The 22,134-nt window shown below is 40.1% G+C and overlaps 3 protein-coding genes across 3 annotated transcripts; 2 read left to right on the top strand and 1 right to left on the bottom strand.

Annotated features, from left to right (window-relative positions):
- The first annotated feature begins 4,519 nt into the window (after positions 1-4,519).
- On the top strand, positions 4,520-7,916 carry LOC125188690 (GDSL esterase/lipase At5g33370-like). Its single transcript, XM_048085692.2, has 5 exons — positions 4,520-4,860; positions 5,142-5,272; positions 5,968-6,210; positions 7,100-7,352; positions 7,455-7,916. The coding sequence occupies exons 1-5, from the start codon at positions 4,629-4,631 to the stop codon at positions 7,685-7,687; spliced, it is 1,092 nt and encodes a 363-aa protein (XP_047941649.1). The 5' UTR covers positions 4,520-4,628; the 3' UTR covers positions 7,688-7,916.
- Positions 7,917-7,966: 50 nt separating this feature from the next.
- LOC125188691 (uncharacterized) lies at positions 7,967-10,375 on the bottom strand. The gene is made up of 2 exons (XM_048085694.2): positions 9,982-10,375; positions 7,967-8,533 (listed from the first exon to the last, which is right to left on the bottom strand). The coding sequence occupies exons 1-2, from the start codon at positions 10,282-10,284 to the stop codon at positions 8,063-8,065; spliced, it is 774 nt and encodes a 257-aa protein (XP_047941651.1). The 5' UTR covers positions 10,285-10,375; the 3' UTR covers positions 7,967-8,062.
- Positions 10,376-18,850: 8,475 nt separating this feature from the next.
- Positions 18,851-19,513, top strand: LOC125189822 (uncharacterized). The gene has a single exon (XM_048087050.1). The coding sequence runs from the start codon at positions 18,851-18,853 to the stop codon at positions 19,511-19,513; it is 663 nt and encodes a 220-aa protein (XP_047943007.1).
- The last annotated feature ends 2,621 nt before the right edge of the window (positions 19,514-22,134 follow it).

The raw sequence follows: 22,134 nt of genomic DNA, 5'->3' as shown, positions 1-22,134 counted from the left end.
ATGGTTCTTCTGATGATGAGATAATACCATGTAAACCTGTTGTACAAGGTGAACAACCACTTCCGGAATACAACACTAGGGGGTTGATGATGTTGTTGATAATGAACACAGCAATTTGTATTGGGATGAGAAAGAGCCGCATCGGATTGTGTTGGGAACAAAATTTGATTCCAAGCTTCATGTGAAGACTGTTATAACTATGTGGAGTTTGTGGCAGGAAAAACAGTTTAATGTCGTCGAGAGCAAATTAAGAAGGTGGAATGCCGTATGCAAATTTCCAGCAGCAACGACAGCAACATGTATAGGCATCATCAGCACCACCGACGCTGAAAAAGCGAGGGAATCTAAGTGGGAGGTTTCTGTTACACAAAGACCATTAAAACATATAAGTTCACACTGGAAGATACATATGAAACCAACTCATATCAAAAACCTATTTCCTCGAAGGAGTGTATTTTGTTGCAGCTTTCCGTTTGTTCTTCCTTGTTGAAAATCCCCTGAATACATTGTGCATTGCCTTCCCAATCTTACTTGATGAACTCTTCACAGTTGGTCGTGACGATCCCTCGGTGGGTGGTCGAGATATTACTACTCCATCCCCTTCCCCATTCCCTGATTCCCCGTCCTCTTCTTCCCCGCCTTCTTCTTCGTTGTCCTCTTCTCCCTGTCCCTCTTCTTGATGGCCCTCTTCTTCCCTCACAAGAGCCACAAATTGGTAATTCTGGAAATATGAATCACGTCATGCTCTAGCTGCATCCCAATCAGTACCAGCGTCGAAGAATGAATCACATGATAATCGTGTTCCCCATTGCGAGTAGTCGTGGCTTGAACCACTCATCTGGGACTGTGACCCTGGGTAGACAGACCAACTGGGGGGATCGTACTCTGGACTCAGTGGCTCTGGTTCCGCATGCTCAGGCTGCGGCTGCGACAACCTATACTGTCGTGTATACCGGTGTCCACCTACCCGAACACCCGGCACTCCATGACGAATAGAAGTTGGTGGGCGTGTCGGTATGACCACATCTCGCCGTTGCGACGTGGTATACTCCATCACATCAGTATTACCTGTCGCACGAAGACCCTCAGCAACCATTTCTCGAATATGCCGTAACCAAGTATTAGTGTCATGTTCAGAGGTCAAATGTCATATCTCCTGAGCCATCTCAACCTAGATAATACAAAATCATTAAAACCAATCTATACAAACTTAAAACTGAATACATTTTTATATACAAAAACATACCTACACTTTCATAAAAGAGGCTGACTCGTTCATCCCAGCAGTTGAATGTGTTCTAGGTTGAGTTAGGTATGACACCATGATCCTATTGTACCACGACATATAGCCCGGATTAATGCGACCTTCCATGCCCGCCGTTGCATGTTCAAAAGTTGTTTGAAACCTCTCGTGTCTCATATCCCACGCATCAATGTACAATTTATGTTTCTTTGCCCAATCAACGCCCTTCATCCCACGGCGGTGACTTTTACACAAATGTCCGACGTTCTTTAGCATCCTATCATGATACTCAGGAATACGCTGGTAACGGTTAAATTGTCGGCAAACCCGTCCAGCCTTGTGTGCCTCGACAAATGACCAGCACACCAAGTAAGTGTCGCACAAGAAGGATGCGGTCGAATCAATGCAGTGATCGGGCAAGATACAATCTACGTACGGTGTCCACAGAAACTACAAACATATAATATAAAAATCAAAATTAGCAACTGGCCGGGATGAATCAGTGATAATTGATCAGGATATAATAACAAACATATAATATAAAAATCATAGTTATAGTAAATTCATTAACTAAGACAATGGAAATAAATTTCACCTGGCCATGACGAATCAGTGATAATTGATCACGATAATAAGCAACTCGGAGCATTTCCTATTTCTGTCACTCCGTGCCACCTATACATAAAATTAATGTCAAAAGTTACCAAAGAAAAATAATTAAGTGAGTTAATGTAAAAAATACATTACTCGGCTCCACACGGGGTATACGGCGTGTGCAAAGGCGATATCACAAAGGATGGCCTCAATGTGGGCATTCATTCCCACGCCCATAGCTGCAAAAGAACCATAGGTCCACTCAAATCCCTCTTCTGCCTGCCTACAGAAGCCTCGCATAAATAATGATACAGATACGCCAAAGCAGCACTACCCCAACTGATATTAGCAACTTGATTCGGATCGTCAAAGGCATTTAACCACATAAAGGGGACCTTGCACCCTGTGGTGTCCGGTAAAATAAGTCCTCCTAACAAGATCAGGGCATGTATACGTGCCCTTTGGACGTATGCATAATCATGCAGCCCATCATCCAAAGGTAGCGTCGCTTGGTGGATCAGAGATGTCATTAGCAATCCGCCCTGCTTCGTTTCTGTGTCTACGTCAGGTATCCATCCCAACATATCTCGACACTTGCTGGGCCAATCTTCATATCCGATATGGTAGTCATAGCCAGTGAAAACACGCCCGTCTGCTCTCAAACCCCACAGGCTTTGCACATCCTGTAAGGTTACGGTAGCTTCTCCAACTGGTAGGTGGAAAGAGTGTGTCTCACGCCTCCAGCGCTCGACAAGGGCAGTGATTAGCTTATTGTCCATCCTCATCGGCCTATTACATTCCAGCACACCTTTGAAACCCCATACATCAAGCCAATACTTCACATTTTCATGTATTGGCACTGCCTAAACCTTAGTTTCCGTCCGACGAACTCTGAAAACATTTGATGTGCCATTAGCCATCAATGAGGCTGAAATGTGTTCGTCTTGATGAAAGAGTAGTGATGGATCCTCAGATCCATAGCATAACTGTGTTTCGGAACTTGTAGATGCCATCTGCTTAATATCATCAATCATACTCCCTCCGTCCCAGATTGTAGTAACATTTTGCCATAAAAATCCGTCCCACATTTGGAGTAACAGGTAGAATTTACCATATTTGCACATAAAATTTTACCCCATTATTCACTAAAATTACACTCAAATGTCATTATCTATATTAAAATAAATCAAAACAAAAATAAAAAACCAAAAAGTCAAAGATGGACCCACCTTCAACCAACTCACTTCATTTATTACACACTCCATCATCTCACTTCATTTATAACACACTCCATCATCTCACTCTACTATCTCATTTCATTTATTACACACTCCACCTCTCACTTCATTAATTACACACTCCACCAATTCCTTAAAACCCGTGCCATAACTAATTGTTACTACAAATGTTGGACGGAGGGAGTACAACATAGCATAAGTTGAAAATCTGCATATCCAATAACCTCCAACATATCAATCAAACATGTCACAAACAAAACTAACATATTCATCAACAACTTAATATCTACATAGCACTCAAATACCTCAATAAGTAATTGCTTAAACAAAATTTAGGCGACAAACTACAATCTTATAAGAAAGAACAATGAGTAACTATAATAAAAATTTACAAAATATTGTAAAACACAACCAAGATTCAAATTTTATCACAAAAACTCAACAATCCTAACATAAATTGCAACTTCAATTGAAAAGCAATAAACTATATTCCAATTTGAAAACATATAACCAAGATTCAATTTTTAGTTTTGTAAAAAGGGGCACAATTACAAAAATTGAATCAATTACTTCTATCCATTGCATTATATATACATGTGAAACACACAGATAGGCAACAAAACAATAACAATCGATCCTAAATTCATCAATTTCATCATAAATTCATCAACTTCATCATAAACCCTAATTTTGCTAAATTAGGGAAAACCTTCACAAATTAAGCAATAAAGGATGAAAATTGAAGAACAATTACTTGAAGATGTTTGCAGACGGTTGAAATTCGCCGGTTGAAAAACGTTTGCCGCTCACTCTTGCGTTGCTTCTGGTCTGTTCTGCTGCGCCTGCCCGACTTAAAACCCGACCAAAGACGCATAATGCTTATGCGTCATTACCTAAAGACGCATAACGTATATGCGTCACCACTGAAAGACGCATAAGCGTTATGCGTCATTATAAAACACAATATTTTATGCGTTTCCTCTGTAAAGACGCATAATTGTTATGCGTCTCTCAATAGAGACGCATCAGTGTTATGCGTTTTATTTATAGTGACGCATAATGCTTATGCGTCACTCCCTGAATGGGAACAAATCTATTCTTCTTCGTTAAGATGGAATGCAATTACAACCCTAGAACAAAATAAGAATTCTCCCCTTTTCTCTATCATCAATTGCGCCGATCAGGTATTTGTACAATTTATTGAAAATGCAATAACCTCAATTATAAATAAATATACATCACAACTTAATGACCAACCACCTCATGAAAAGCAAGATTTTATTGCTTGAATTGTGATTCAATAATTCTAGGTTGCTCCATTCTTATGATTATAATGAACAACTGTCGAATTGAATGCACTAGAACTACCCTTCCCACTTGTTTTTCTGTTTTCTTTTATTATATCCACTGTGATCACCAATCCTCTATTTATATTCTCATTTCTCCCTTTATCATTCTATATATCCTTATAAAAATTTGAGCATTTTCTTGTGTGTTCAAACAAACTTCCTTTTTCATAGGATACACACATTCCTCCACATTAGGGTTTCGAAATGGCTACCCTTCTTCTCACTCTTCTCTCGGCTGCATTGCTCGCCTCGACAGCGACAACGCGTGTCGAGGCCCGGGCCTTCTTCGTGTTCGGGGACTCGCTCGTCGACGTTGGCAACAACAACTACCTCGCAACAACCGCACGCGCGGACGCTCCGCCATACGGAATTGACTATCCTGGGCGCCGCGCCACCGGCCGCTTCTCCAACGGCTACAACATCCCCGATCTCATCAGTTGAGTCTCGCATCCCTCTTGTGCTACGTTTCGTCAGGCTCGGACCATGTCCGTGAATTGACGAAATAAAGTAGTCCCTCCGTCTCATATTATGTGTCCCAGATTTCCATTTTGATTTGTCTCATATTAATTGTCCCACTTTACTTTTATCACTTTTGATAATGGACCTCACATTTCACTAACTCATTGCATCTCACATTTTATTATAAAACTAAAATATAAAAATAGGATTAACATTCCATTAACTATTTCAACTCACTTTAAATATCATTTTATTTAGGTCAGAGCATTGGTCAAAGTGAATCGCCTCTGCCCTATTTGAGTCCAGCAATGAGTGGCTCCAAATTGTTGATTGGCGCCAATTTTGCATCTGCTGGAGTTGGAATCCTTAATGACACTGGAGTTCAGTTTGTAAGTGCACTTTTAAATAAATTTTCTTTATATAAATGAATACCAATGCTTGTGGACTGTGGTTACCAAATTTCGATTAGCATTAAGAGATTCTGCAAGATTCAGATTAATTACATTGCCGATCAGTACTATTCTCAATTGGAATTGAATGCTTCTTATTAATTACTAGCTATATATTTTTATAGATAATATATAGCAAAATAAGCAATAAATAGGTTGGTTTCGTTTTCAGTTTTTTCACTCCTTTTTTAACATATATGATACATTTTTGTTAGCTTCCCGTAAAAAGTGTAAATTTGGAAAACCTACATATTTTTGGTCTATTTGGTTTCATTGTCTGTTTCAAGAATTATTGAGAAAAAAAAAAAGACATTTGAGTCACTCATTATGTTGCTACTTATTTTCACAGTTAGATATTTATCTATTATCTGAATCACGTTAAGTGTTGAAGCTGCATAAAGTGTTAAAAACTAGTTGTATTTATGATGAAAATAAATGATACTAGTACGTTTTTAAGTCTATTACGAACCAAAAGTTAAAAACAAAACAAAATAAGCGATAACTGTGACTGTCATCGACAACAATAATGATTTTTTTAAGCTCATAAAAATTCTAATACTAGTATATTATAATTAGTGATTTTGATTTGTTAGTTGATTGATTGATTATATGATTTTGTGTGGTAAATACGACAGGTGAATATAATCAGAATTGGACAACAAATGCAATATTTTCAGCAATATCAGTCAAGATTGAGCCAAATAATAGGACCAGAAGAGACTCAAAGACTGGTGAATGAAGCTTTGGTCCTAATCACTTTGGGAGGAAATGATTTTGTTAACAACTATTATTTGGTACCATTTTCTGCCCGATCACGCCAGTATTCTCTTCAGAACTATGTTCCCTTTATCATCTCCGAGTATCGCAAAGTTCTTATGGTAAAAACTCTCCTTTTATTTGCATTTCCTTTTCCATTATCGTTTCGTTCACTTCATCATTCTATCGTACCAAACAAATGAATAAAATGGAAATAGAATCATACTCTATTCCAGTATACTAAGAACTAATAAGGGTTTTAGTGTGTACTTAGTTTTATTGGTGAAAAATCTAATTTTGCTTTATACATCGAGTACCATCTAAAATAGTTGTTGTACACAACATGTTTTGATGAATATAGAATTGATAAATATAGAATTGAGGGCATGATAATAGATGGATAGGAGTTGGACCGCTTGTCTAGGAAATATCCTATCGTGATGAATAAACAAACATATTATTAGTTGTCGAAACATGTGCCTTCAATTAAAATGTAGATATAAATAGTAAAAGAAATCCATAGTAAATTAATGGGGAAAGTTGAGTCTTTGTCAAGGTACAGAAATGTTGGTGGTTGTCATTGAATAGGAGAATTAATATAGAAGATCTACTTCCTAATATGTTCCAATAATAATGTGAATAACTTATTCAAATTTAATACTCCATCCGTCCCATCGAAGATGTCTCACTTTCCTTTTTGATTTGTCCCAATCAAGATGACTTATTACTTAAAATGAAAACACATTTATCTCTACTTTATTCCATCTCTCTTACTTTACTCTCTCCTCTTACCACACAAAATATAACTGCATAAAATCCCGTGCCACCCAAGGAATGGGTCATCTTCCTTGGGACGGAGGAAGTACTACATACATACCTAAACTAATTCAACTACCAACACAGATTCGCTTCGACAACATGATTAGAAGCCTAATTAGGTTGCTTAATAGTAAATGTAATGATATTCTCATCAATAGAGTCTGATTCACTTGCTACTGTTGATGAATCCAGAGACTACATGAGCTAGGTGCACAAAAGGTTCTGGTGACCGGAACCGGGCCACTCGGCTGCGTACCGGCCGAGCTAGCTCAGCGTAGCAGGAACGGAGAGTGCTCGCCGGAACTCCAACTAGCTGCTGGACTCTTCAACCCGCAGCTAACCGACATGCTTCTCTCGCTCAACTCTCAGATCGGTAGCAACGTCTTCATCGCTGCCAACACACAGCTTACACACTACGACTTCATCAACAATCCTCAAGCATTCGGTATACCTCTAACTCATGCGCGCGCGCACACACATATACACAAGACACGGGCACGTGATATTTATGCATACTAAATTACTGATGAACTTATTTCTCGGGCAGGGTTTGTGACCTCAAAGGTGGCGTGCTGCGGACAGGGACCGTACAACGGGATAGGTTTATGTACACCACTCTCCAACCTGTGCCCCAACAGAGATGTGTATGCATTTTGGGACCCATTCCATCCCTCTGAGAGAGCAAACAGAATCATTGTGCAGCAAATCCTAACTGGATCATTGGACTACATGAATCCCATGAATCTCAGCACCATTCTGGCCATGGATTCTCAGACATGAATCATCAATTCATAATGATGGTTCAAACCAAAAGTTTAGTTTCTGATTGATTTTTTCCTTTTTCTTTCCCATTGCAAATTCATGTTCAAGATGATATGTTTTGTGTTTCAATTTGTGTCTTTTTCTTTCCAGAGTAATTGTTATGGGGAGAACTATTTTATTTCTATTTTTGTATTTTGGTTTTGGTTGAGGAATTTAATGGATTAGTATGATACTCTGTTGTGGTAAATGCTTATTTCTTCACAACATTTTCTTTATTTTCGACAAAGGCAACAAACATGAAGAAACAAAACACCAGATGTTACAAAAACAAAATCACAAGATTACAGACAGTTGAAGGAATTTCAGCACAGACAAGCATACATCATTAAAAATCTAGAAAACATATGGGATCAGAGCTTTGACATTATTTGGGAAATTCTCAAATTTGGAAACATACCATTTTCTGGTGGCATAGCTTCTTGCACTCAAGTATAATGCGACTCCAAGGGCACACACGTAGGTAAAGATCGTTTGAGAGATGAAGGAGAAGCCTACAAAGGTGGTGATTTCGAAGAGGTAATGGGGGCATATGACGAGATTGAACAGACCTCCTCGAGGGATATCATACCCTTTATTGTTGTTCTTCCTGAGTTTGGAAAGGAGGTAGTGGTGATAAAAGTTGCCAGAAAGCCCGATGAGAGAGAGCAGGATGCCAAAATACTTGAGGTCGACTGAGGGCTCCGGAAGCCCTTCAGTTTGGTGGTGAAAGTAGACAAAGCCAGCAGCAGCTGTGAAGTAAGTGGCTGCAATGATGACTGCACTTTCCACGCCAAAAAAGCCGCTGAATTTGTGAAGGAACAATACCTGCAGAAGAGAAGACAGAGGGCATAAGGTAGCTAATCATTTAAATACACTTTCAACCAGCAGACTAGAAGCTGCAGAAGTTCAAGCACATCCAAACAGACGGACACCCAATTATGCAGAAACGAAGCTTTATCATGATCGAAGATTCATATACAAGAGCATATTGATAATAGCAGCTACTAGTCAAATATTCATGCTCAGCTAAAACAACGACTACAAATGGTACAGTCACAAATGAACCAAAGGAACAAGCAAGAGAAGCCGAGAGAGATTATCTATATTTTGTTTGCCAATCAATAGAGGTTTGAAAACCAAGGCTAAATATTCTGCCTATCTTTCGCACTTCAATCTAACAAACTCGAGTTTATTTAAATACATAATAATATGTGTATCTTGTTGCAACATAAGTTACATACATACTAACATGAAATGAGGCATTTTATAGTTGAAGGATTGCTGTAGATTGTTCTAATGAGTTCATCAATTTGTTAAAGGCGCGCGTACTTGTAATTTGAAGCAACATAAACACACATTATTTCCAGCATCATACAATTCCAACGCATTCAGTTTCGTGGTTATAATAAGCTATACTTGCCTCAACAATGTGTAGGACAAGCATTTTGTTCAAATTAGCAAACTTCACATAGATTGTTCTCCCTATGTTGTTCCATGTTACTTGCACTTTTCTATTTCGACTCGTCTGAAACTACTTAAAATATTTCTATTAAGAATTAGAGTATTTAATTAATATATTTGAGTTAATCAAGTGTTTCTTTATTAGTGATCTATCATTACTCTTAAAATACTACTCCCTCAGTTTCTAATAATTTGTCACTATTTGACCCGACACGGTTTTTAATTTATGTGATAGAAAGTGAGTTGAAAAAGTTAATGGCATGAGAGTTCTATTTTTATATACACCTCCGTACCAAGGCAGTTGAGATGCATTCTTTTTTGGATTGTCCCAATATAGTTGAGTTATTTCCTTTTTTTAGCAAAAAGACTATTTTCTCTCATACTTTAATGTGTCTTCCTTTATTCTCTCGACTTTAACTTTTACCACATCTTTGGTGCCAAAAAGAAATGCCTCAACTATCTTGAGACAGGGGAATGGTAGTTTTATGATAAAATATAAGTAAAAATGAGTTGTTGTAGAAAGTAAGACCCACTACTAAAAATGACAAAATTGAAAGTTGACAAATTTTTATAGATAAACAAAAATAAAAATAAGTTATACTAAATTTTTAGGAACAAAGTAATTTCATTGTACTAAAACATCAATCCGTAGCTGTCTAGCTCAGCTAATAGCATCATCTTCATAAAAACTCACCAACCAACAAATCAAATCATGTAGCTATCAAACAGATTTTCACCATTAAAAAAAAAATAAAAAAATAAAAGAGCAAACACGGAAACAAAATTGGATCTTTGAATCGAGAAATGGATACCTCGAGGTCTCTCTTGAGGAAATGGATGGTGACAGCAGATTTCAACATGAGAAACCTGATCCCACCACCGGGGAAGATCCAGAATGAGGCGACGCCGGCGAATAAAGCAGGAGTGTAGATAATAAGCATCCCGATTTTACTGGGAATGCCGGAATTCGAGAATTTGGAGTACTGGAGATGCTTACCGGAAACTTCTAGAAAAGCTAAACCGACAAGGTAGAAACATGTGGCGGCACAAATAAATTTCTCGTAAATTGATAAGGCTTCCTTGTATACAAAACCTTCAATCATCTCTGTGATCATCGACTGTGCTTGTATGTGGAAATGTGATATTTATTCTGTGCAGGTCCTCATTATTTGACTTCAGAGCCCTATTTCGTTTTCTCGTCGTCAACTTAGGCAGACGTCACGCAACAAAATTCTTTAATTAAATATTGAACTACGTGAACACAATATCTTGTTATGATAAGATTGTTCACGCAAAAAAATCTTTATTATTAATCCCTCCATTCCATAGTGACAGAGGCAAAACTTTTCGATATAGAGATTAAGAAAAATTAGGCAAAATTTTTTGATACAGAGATTAAGAAAAATTATGTTAAATGAATTAAGTAAAGAGAGAATAAAGTAAAAAATGAAAAAAAAGTAGAGAAGTGAAAAGAGAAAAAAATAAGAGAGAGTAAAATAGGTGTGGAAAAATGTGTTACTTTTATAAAAGAAGAAATGACTCTATTACTATAATAGAACGTACCAAAATGACAAAATGACCCTATTACTATGAAATAGAGGGAGTATGATATTAGAAAATAAGAAAAATAAATCAGGCCTAATATTTAATGATCGATTAATATTCTGCCTAGAATAGATGACCTATTTTCTATAGCCAAAAACATATCTTTGTATGCTTGATAATAATCTCTATTTAAAAGGGTTCAATCTTAGAAAGTAATCAAAAATTATATACTACAAGTAATTAAATATAATAAAATTGTATTGTATGGCTAACTCACCTTGAATTGATAATTATAATTAAAATGATAGGCATTAAATTACAAATCAATTGATAACTCACTTTTAAATTGCTAACTATAACTAAATGATAGACATTAGATCTTTCAATCAAGACTCAAAATCATTCTACTCCCGAGTATCAACACAGTGAACAAAAAATGTGAATAAAACTATTTATGTCAATTAAAAAAAAGTAGTTATAACAAACTCTTACAAAATGTCTCAAAACTTTAAATGTTATAACTAGATCAATTTAAATTATTTTTTCACACAACACATATCAACTTAAATATAATTTTAAAACGATTCCAACGAGATTTTACATGCATATATTCCGATTTCAAAATTTAAAAGGAAAATCATAAATTTTTATATTTCTCGACAAATAGCTTAATATCAACATAGATAGCATAATATGTCAAATAATACGTGTACAGTGTCAATATGAATAGTGTTGACATATTCAATGCATTTTGTTGATATATTTAATACACTAATACTCCCTCCGTCCCGCTCAAGATGACACGTTTTCCTTTTTAGTTTGTCCCAATTAAGATGACACATTTCCTTTTTTGCTAACTTTCTCTCTCCAATTAATACATTAAACCACTTTTTCTCACTCCTATTAAAATATCCATCTTTCTTTATCTCTCTACTTTAATACTCACACCCACATTCTCTCTCCAATTAAACACTTTAACCAATAACTCCTAAAATCTCGTGCCGGCTAAGCAATGTGTCATCTTAGCCGGGACAGGGGGAGTACTATATTGACATTGCAATCCAAAACTGTACATGTGGTAGTTAATCTATTTTTTTTTAATTTAAAATATGAAAAATACAATTACACATGTCAAATTACAGACCATTAGATCTTTTAAATCCTATGGCCTTAAATTAGTTGTAGTTAGCAACTGCGAAGGTGTGAGTTAGCAATTGATCACACTCATTTTTACTTGAATATATTGCATGTATAATTTAAAATGGTATTAAAGCAAGTTAGGACTCAGGTATTTAACAATCATTGTCCCTAATACCTTCCTCGATCTCAATTTGCATTCCTGCAGAAACCAAACTGAACATGTCATAACCAAATAACTAAATAACGGATACCTTGAACTCACCCAAGGTGTATGAGCTCGCACGACAATTCCAAATTTAATGCGCAATAGTTTTGAGATAACTAAATCAATACCAGAAACTCCACAACTATTAGAAATTGTATCATACAAAGTTGATACACAACCCCAACTTATCATTTTCAAGTCAAATCTTGATTAGAGGTGAGAATTAAAAAGAGGAGATGGAAACAAGAAAGGATACATGGATATTTAAGAGGTATCCAAAAGGAAGTACTTGAATAGAATAACTCGATCATAAATACTCTAATTAGAAGTTCATACAACACAACTTGTCAAACATTAGAGTCTCGAAGGAAATAAAAAATTTAACTTACTTTAAAGCACATTGGAAACAATTGAAATGCGCTTATATGTATAAAGACATAAACCTCCGAGAGTTCTACATGTACACTATAGTAAGCTCACTTGAATCAGCACACCCCACTCCTTCACGAGTCAATATGCAAATTTAGAAATACATGCATTTAAAAATATTGTCAAGCCATCAAAGTAACATTTAAGGATTTTTCTTAAAATGTCCAAACTTATTAATTCAATGTGAGCTAAAGTTTGACAACACGGTCTATGTTTGTTCTGTAATTCGCCATACCTATACATCTTGTGTTGTGAAGGTGGCCATCTTCCACGATCAGTGGCGGAGGTGATGGGGTTTGCAGCGGAAGCACAAATAAATTAGAGAATTAGATCTATTTAGCTATCTATTCAGACAAATTCTATTCGCGCAATCTTCACATGTATCATGCTCATAACTTGAATTAAAACATGCTTTTGATTAATTGAAACCTAAAACATGTTTTTCTATGGAAATAGAAGTCATATCTTCTAGATTCTACAAAGAATCGAAGATGGCTTGCTACTTCTCCATGCAACGATCTTTGATACTCGACCACGAATCTTCTTATTGGTTCACAAACTGTATTTCGATAACAGTGTGGGCTGATCTTATCAGGATACTAAGAATTAAATAAAGAAGACAAAACTCCCATACAAAGTAGGAGATGGGAGGAAAAATCGTCCCCCTTAGAGAGAAGGGAGTGGACAAAAATTTTGATAAAAATAATTTTTTATTTTTGTCTCTCCTTTATTCTCCTATTTATATTAAGTTACATATTGGGCTTAGTCAGGGATCTATGGAGGTTTGGATGTGACCTCACCCAATTAGCTCTTCTAATTAAATTGAACCCACAATTTAATACTCCCTCCGTCCACGATTAAAAGTCCCATTTCTAAATGACACGGGTTTTAAGAAATGTTAAGAAAAGTGGGTGGAAGATAGTTAGTGGAATAGGGGTCCCACTTGTATATATTAATTTTAAATGATATGTGAGTGGAATGAGTTAGTGGAATGTGGGGTCTCTTTACCATTTATGGTAATTATGAACCGGGACTCTTATTCGTGGACGGACAAAAATGGAAAAACGGGACTCTTATTCGTGGACGGAGGGAGTATAAGTTTATATTGAAATATTATTATCACCACTACAGTAATAATATTGCATTGTCCATCCAAATCCAAAATTCCAAGTAATATGTTTCCTCTTTTGTTTAAAGATTTATTTCTCGCGCTTAAGATAGAAATGTCCATCAATTAATTATTGTCTGCTATAGACGTAATTAATTAACATCTTATAATTCCAAGAGTGGACTTAGCAAGAAACACTTATTTATTATTCACAGAATAATTAAATTCCAACTAACTAGGTTCCGAATAATAAAACCTTGTTTCGAGCTCCTTTTGAGGACATTACCAAACCAGACTCACCAGCTGCGCATTACAATATAATAGCAATCCTAGCACCGCTAGATATCAATCGACACTCTTCTCTCTAACTTTCTCTCTCTAGATTAATGGAAACACGGTAACTGCCCCACCGCCGACCCCCGTACACCGCTCCGACCAAACACCTCCCATGCGGGGCAACATGGCCCTACGGTGACTGCCCCAGCCCCACCGTCGCCTACAGCCACACCACTACCCTTACCCTCCGTCTCCCTCTTCTCAAGCTTCTCTAACATTGTTTTTGTTGTCGACCTACCTTTCGAGTTTCCTCGCGCTTGGCCTCCGGCCTCCGCTCCAGGAAGGCTCGGCCTACGGTCGCACATGTCGACACCACCGGCCCCCAATCCAAATGGCGCCGAGGAAGCCCCAACCATCCCGGACCATCTGATGGTGTTCCGGTCAAATGAAGCCCCTCCCCCGTCGAGAACGGATAGGAAAGTGATGCTGAAAACTGCCAAGGCGACGCTCAAGTCCCGGAAGGACACCCCGGCGCCACCAACGGAAGAAAACGGCCGGAAACGGCTTGACCTCTCGCCATTCCCGGAAGACAAGCAGCTCCGGAAGAGGATCGACTTTGGGCACAACGACAACCCGACCTTGGAAGCTCCAAAATGCAAAGGCTCTATTTTTCCGGCCACCTCCACTCATGGCTCGTATGAGAACTCAAAAAGCATAAAGCTAGAGGCTGAAGGTGTGCCAAAGAGGTGAACCAAGAAATGAGGATGGTTTGTAACAACTCCACCTATGGCGTTGAAATCTCACCGGAGTCCGGCGAGGCTGCTGGCGACGAAGAGGACGTCGGACCTGAGAAGGATAATCTCTCACATCAGCATCGGTCAAAGTTAGATGAGCCCACCAATTCAAATGGAATGTTAGTTGGAGGAATAGTCTATTAGAGTATGTATACTAGAAATCACCTTTCGAGTGATTGAATACTGTTAAAACTCTTATTTTATTTTCCAAATGAATAAACAGATTATTTTTGTCATAATGTTGTTATATTTTACATTTAATGGATGTTAATTGCATATTTAAATGTATAAGTAATTTAACAAAGTCTAAGTTTTTGTTTTAGTAGACCGGTTGTGGGCGTCGTCTACTTTAAGGTAACACGGTCAGTTCTAAACAAAGAAAAAGAATAATTTCACAACCTAGATAGGCTTAGACTACCTATCGTGAAAGGTTGCAATGTCAGTCCGATTATTTCTAAGCCTTACTGAAATAAGATGACATTGGTGTGGTATAGCACTGAATGGATCTAACAGCGAGACAGTCTTTATGCTATCTACTGAAAGACGAGGTCTCGTAAATTATTTCTCAATCAATGTACGTTAGCATTGAGCATACGGTATTGATTATGCACTACTTTGACTTACCAAATGGTGCGGGTTTTTCGCAACCCAATAAGTCTGGTATATTGGGTAGTGGTGATTAATATCTAGCAGTGCTAGGATTGCTATTATGTTGAATCGTGCGTGAGGTGAGTCTCGTTTGATAACATCCTCAAGAGAAGCTTGAAATAAGGTTTTATTATTCGGAACCTAGCTAGTTGGAGTTTAATTACTCTGTGAATAATAAATAAGATTTTCTTGCCGAGTCCTCTCTTGGAATAAATAAGATATTAATTAATTAAGTCCATAGAAGGCAATAATTAATTAATGGATGTTTCTATCTTAAGCGCGGAAAATAAATATAAATTATTGGAAACCCGAAGTACTTATAATTTCGGATTTGGATGGGGAGTGCAGTATTACTTCTGTAGTGGCTGCTCGTAATATTCCAATTTTATGCTTATATTAAATTGGGTTTCATTTAATTAGTAAAAAGCTAATTGGAGGAGCTCATATCCAAAGCCTTCCATAGATCCCTGTCTGGGCCCAATATGTGACTTATTATAAATAGGAGAATAAAGGAGACAGAAGATACACTAATTATTTTCTAAAAAATTTTCGGCCCCTACTCCTAGTAGTAGTCGAAATTTTCACTCCTCCGAGGGAAAGGATTTCTGTCTTCTTTATTTAAGTCCTAGTGCGCTGGTGAGATCAGCCCACCCTGATATCAGTTCACAGTCCGGGAACCAGTCAGAAGATCCGTGGTTTTGTACTAAAGATCTTCACGTGGAGAAGGCGCTAGCTATCTACGATTCTTTGGAGAATCATCAAGGTATAATGGCTAAACCTTAGAACAGCATGTTTTAGGTTTCAATTAATTTAAAGCATGTGATTATTTGAGTTATCAGCATGATACGTGAGATAATTACGCGAATAGAATTTGTCTAAATAATCCACTAAATAGATCTGATTATTATGTAATTGATTTATGCATGCGCTTCTGCTGCCAGTTCCTTCATAGTCAACTTTCCCAAAATGAACCTAGAGACAAATTTGCTTTTGGAAAGTAGCTAGGAGCCTTGCCACCTTGAAGAGTCACATGTCTCCCTAGCCGTTGGAGATCAAATGCAGCCAAAGAAAGACAATATTCTCCTTCTTGCACAGCTGGACTCGGCGGAATTGCTTGACTCATGGGTGGCGCAGCCTCTCCTCGTCGGCGGCTAGCCGGAGGAGGTCCAGTTGGTTAGCGTCCATGCTCCCAAGCCTTCCTCGGCGATTGACCCTCCCGTGCTGACCACCAAAACGCCTGATACGAGCTTGAATGGAACGGCAGATGCAATGGAAGTCCATTTCCTCTCCGCTAATGAATGGACGGTTGGCGGGCCCGTGGTCGACGAGTCCCATCGTCTCCAAATACCAGCCCCGGCCCCAACCAAGATAGATTCCGTAGCAGCCTATGTGCCATCCTTCGTGGAGTTCCCCCCCCCCCCCCCCGGAGAAATGTTGAACATTGAAGATCCACGATATATTCAAGGGCCGGGATGCTGGTCCATAGGAGTGGCTCGGTGTGGTCGAAACCCGTCTCGGCCGAACAAGCTCTAAGAGGGCGAGACGCCGCCCGAGCTCTCGGCAGGGAATCAAGCTCTCGATAGCTCGGCCATCTCCAGCTTTGCCGGACAACCCAATACCACACCGAGACATGCCGAGGCAGCTCCCGGGGAAGGTGCTGCGATCCCGACCAGGACGGAGCCCGACAACATTCTAGGCTCGGCTTGCGCAAATTCTGCTAGAAGAGCCGCGAACCTTGGGGGACACACGAACGGACCGAAGACCATGGCGGAAATACTTCGGGAAAGGCCAGACCCTAATGGCCCACAAGTGTTTCTTGCGGAAATGATCACCAACATTGGATATGCAATCACTTCAAATGGCTTGCCGGCAATCTACTTCTCCGGAGCTTAAATTCAAAAGCTAGCGGATAACATCGGATACACCATTGTGGGTAAGTTCTCTCATTCCATTCCGAATGCTAAGCAAATTCAAAAGGCCCTTGACAATATTAAGTTTAGCCGAAGTTTTTCATGGAAATACATTAATGCTAAGCATATTCTTGTTCAATTTGAGGATATTGCGGACTATGCCTGGCTGCTTAGTGGACCGAAGGGCACCCCGATTTGGTATATCGACCGTCATTGCGGCAATTTGGTGCCTATTGTGAATCCCCGATTGCGGCAATTTGGTGCAACCTAATTGGCCTTCCCATCCACCTTTATGATCATTCCGCCCTTTTCGCCATCGGGAAGCTCCTTGGCACACCGATTCAAGTAGATCGCGCCACAGCCGACAAATCAAGACTATCCTTTGCTTGGATCTGCATTGAGATTGACATTACAAAGCCACCACCGGAGGAAATCATCCTTGATATTTGTGGACGTGAAACGGTGTAGCAAATTAGATGGGGAAAGATTCCGTCATATTGCGGGGAATGCAAGCACGTGGGTCATACGAGTGATGTTTGCTATGCTTCGGGCAAGATGGAGAGGCCGGATCGGAGGGACTTTAACACGGCTACACCGAAACAGAAACAATATGGGGTCCAAGGCGGGAAAGGGAAACAATAACAACCACACCAAAAACTAAAAGAACATGGAAAGGGACGACAAGGAAGAACTATGACAAAGGTAACGAGAGATCGGGTGGGTTGGAAGGGTCCGGAGATCCCCCTAACCCCGTGCCAAAGGGGAAGGAAGCCAAGGACTCGGAATGGCTGGGCCCGGATATCATGGGTGAATCTAGTGCTGTCCACGATGGGTTGCCTCGAGAGTTTGGGGGGCGAGGAAGCAGGGAAGGGAGCGAGGCTCCGGAATATGGCCCAAACCAGGACTTATCTTTCACCTCACACGAGAAGGGTTACATGAGCTATGTGAGGGGCCTCAACCTTGCGCGGCGTGGGACTTTCCCTAATGGCCGAGGTGGCTCGAGGGGGGCTGGACACTCTTCTCCGGCAGGGGGTCGCGGCAATTCAGCGACGACGAACTATATGAGCTCAAACCAATACTACTCTTTCATGGCTAACGAGGAATTTGATGTTGATGAATGTGGGGAGAGTGAGGCCTCGGAGATGGAAATGCAGACTTCTACCGGAGCTAACTTGAGCACCCCCTTGTGCATTGAAGGGGGGAACGATTGTCAAGCTATTAGACTCCAAGGGGGGACTTCTACCTCTCCGGGTACGATCTTACCTTGTTAATCATGTCGCTGAATTTAATGTTTTGGAACATTAGGGGAATTGCAAATGCACCTACCCAAATCGTCCTCAAACGTCTAATTAAAAACTATAATGTTTGTTTTCTTGCAATAATGGAGCCGCTCACACTTCCCAATCCGGAATGGTACTCCAAGGCTTTGGGGCTAGTCTTCAAAGGCTCTAACACCAATGGAAAGATCTGGCTTTTTGTGGAGGAAGGGGCCGACTTTGTATTCGAGGATGACTCGGAGTAGATCCTTCATGGCCGTTTTACATCTCCTTGACTAGCCTCTCACATAGCCATCTCGGCTGTCTATGCTAAGTGTGCTATGGCGGAAAGAACTGCTCATGGGATAAAATGAGGGAACTTACAAACAGCTTAGATGGATCACCGTTGATGATTGGGGGGGATTTCAACACCATTTTAACCCCGGGGGATAGGGCTGGCAGCGACACCAACCGCCAAGCCGAGATGGTTGATTTCACGGAAACCATTGAAGATTGCAGACTTCTTGACCCGGGTTTTGATGGTTCGGATTATACCTGGGCCAAGAACGGGCTATTTGAGAGGTTGGATAGGGTCTTGATCAGCGAGATGTGGTCTAGAACCTTTGAGGCATCAAGGGTGACAAACCTTCCTCGGGTGTCCTCGGACCATGGGCTGGTTCTTGTTCGATGCAAAATGGCGAACACCTCTTCCCCAGGGAGGGCCTTCCGTTTCCAAAACATGTGGATACGGCATGAAGGATTTTTGGATTTGGTTCGTGTGGTTTGGGCACAACCCTCGGGTGCTCATGGCCTTCTTGGTCTCCATATCAAACTTGCCAAAACTAAAAAGACCCTCAAGCGGTGGAATAGAGAGGTGTTTGGGAACATACAAACCAACATAAAGAATATAGAGGTGGAGATTGCGGCGGCTCAAGCTAACTTTGAAGCTGACCCCTCGCCCACTAACAGGACGAGGATCAACAAATCTATTGCTATATGGAAGAAGATTTCTGGCTGCAAAAAGCAACCATGAGATGGCTTGCAGAGGGAGACAAAAACACTAGATTTTATCAAAGTTGGGTGAAGCAGAAAAGGGTTCGGCTTCGCATCCACAAAATTCAGGCGAACGGGCGAGAGCTTACTAATGATTTGGAAATTAAAAGCTCTGCGGTTGATTTCTTCAAAAACCTTCTTGCCCTCGACGCCCCAGCCCTCGCCGAGATGGACCCGAATCTTATTCAGCCACTCCCCCATTCGGCTCAGCTTGAGACCCTATCCGAACCCCCAGATGAGGATGAAGTGAAGAGAGCGGTTTTTGATATTTCGGGGGATAGCACACCTGGCCCGGATGGATTCTCGGCCACCTTCTATCATTCGTGTTGTAGCACTATTGGATCGGATGTTATCGATGCAGTCCAGCAGTTCTTTCACGGGGCCTTCCTGCCCCGCAACATCACGACGACGAGTATCGTACTCATCCCTAAGAAGACCCTGCCGGAGACTTGGGCTGACTATCGCCCCATTAGTCTTTGCAACGTCATCAACAAGGTCATCACTAAGATCCTTACAGCAAGAATCACCCTCATCCTTCATTTGGTTATTTCCCCTAACCAAAGTAGCTTTGTGAAAGGGCGACTTCTCAACGATAATGTCCTCCTTACCCAAGAGATGTTCCATGAACTCCACAGATGCTCACCAACCCCAAATGTTGTGATAAAAATTGACATGTCTAAGGCCTATGACCGCGTCCAATGGCCGTTTCTTCTTCAAGTCCTTAGGTGCATGGATTTCCCTTATTGATCGATGCGTGGGATCGTGCTGGTTTTCAATCCTCATCAATGGCGCCCCCTTGGGCTTCTTCAAATCCACGCGGGGGCTCAGGCAAGGTGATCCTATCTCCCCGACCCTATTTGTGATTGCAGCGGAATATCTATCGAAAGCCCTTGACAAGCTTATTTTGGGCAAGAGAGAAGTGACATTCAAGGCGGCGCGTCGATGCATGAAATCAGCCACCTTGCCTATGCCGATGACATCATTATTTTCACGTAAGCGGCTACACCCGCCTTGCGCCAACTTAGATCTTGCCTTACCGAGTATGAGGCAATTTCTGGCCAACAGATTAACCTTAGAAAAAGCAACTTTTACATTGCGGAGGCACATGTGGGTTGGACCAACCTTATTCAGCGGGAAGGAGGTTTCTCATCAGGCTCTTTTCCTTTTATCTATTTGGGAGTGCCTATCTATCATGGAGCAAAGAGCACAGAGATGTTCATGTTCCTTCGGGAAAAGATCGCCAAAAGGATCTCGGCTTGGGCCCACCGACATCTATCCTTTGGGGGAAGGCTCACGCTCATCAAAAGCACCCTCGAAGCGGTCCCGATCCACATCTTCCAAGCCATCGAGCCAACAACTAGTGCTCTCAAACGGCTGGATCAGCTTATGGCCCGGTTCTTTTGGGGCTCAACAAACGAGAGGAAGCGGACCCATTGGATTAGTTGGGAATAGATATTCCTCCCAAAGAGGTCCTCCGAGCCTTCACTATCAAACTGTGGTGGCATTTCCGGGAGCAAAAATCCATCTGGGCAAGATATATGATGGCCAAATATTGCTCCAATTTGTCGCCGCTCATGCTTGAGTCCGTGGGTCGTGCTAGCCCAACATGGCGGAAGATTCTGAGAGCGCGTCCCTATGCGCAACCGCACATTCGTTGGATAATTGGGAACGGGAATGTCTTCTTCTAGGATGATATATGGATGGTAAATTCCTCCTTGAGAGATCTTTGTCTTGATGAGAGGGGTATTCTGTAGGGGCTGGCGGCGGAAGCGCTCACATAAATCAGTTACATAATAATTTTGATCTATTTAGCAGATTATTTAAACAAATTTTATTCGCGCAATTATCACATGTATCATGCTCATAACTCAAATAAAACATGCTTTAAATTAATTGAAACCTAAAACATGCTTTTGTACGGTTTAGCCATTATACCTTGATGATTCTCCAAAGAATCGAAGATAGCTAGCGCCTTCTCCACGTGAAGATCTTTAGTACAAAACCACGGATCTTCTGTCTGGTTCCCGGACTGTAAACTGTTATCAGGGTGGGCTGATCTCACCAGTATACTAGGACTTAAATAAAGAAGACAGAAATCCTTTCCCTCGGAGGAGAGAAAATCGTCCCTCTTCTATGTAGAGAGGGGGACGGAAATTTTGAGTGAAAAACAAGTGTGTTTTCTGTCTCCTTTATTCTCCTATTTATAATAAGTCACATATTGGGCCCAGACAGGGATCTATGGAAGGCTTTGGATATGGGCTCCTCCAATTAGGTTTTTACTAATTAAATTAAACCCAATTTAATATAAGCTTATAATTGGAATATTACGAGCAACCACTACAGAAGTAATATTGCACTCCCCATCCAAATCCGAAATTATAAGTACTCCGGGTTTCCATTGCTTGATATTTATTTCCCGCGCTTAAGATAGAAACATCCATTAATTAAATATTATCTGCTATGGACTTAATTAATTAATATCTTATTTATTCCAAGAGAGGACTCAACAAGAAAATCGTATTTATTATTCATAGAGTAATTAAACTCCAACTAGCTAGGTTCCGAATAATAAAACCTTATTTCAAGCTTCTCTTGAGGATG

This window comes from Salvia hispanica, chromosome 5, assembly GCF_029641045.1.
Source record: "Salvia hispanica isolate PSC_SH4W2 chromosome 5, Shi_PSC_v1, whole genome shotgun sequence".
Taxonomy (NCBI): domain Eukaryota; kingdom Viridiplantae; phylum Streptophyta; class Magnoliopsida; order Lamiales; family Lamiaceae; genus Salvia; species Salvia hispanica.
Note: the sequence above shows the minus strand (reverse complement) of the source record. Positions and strands in the feature narration are given on the sequence as shown.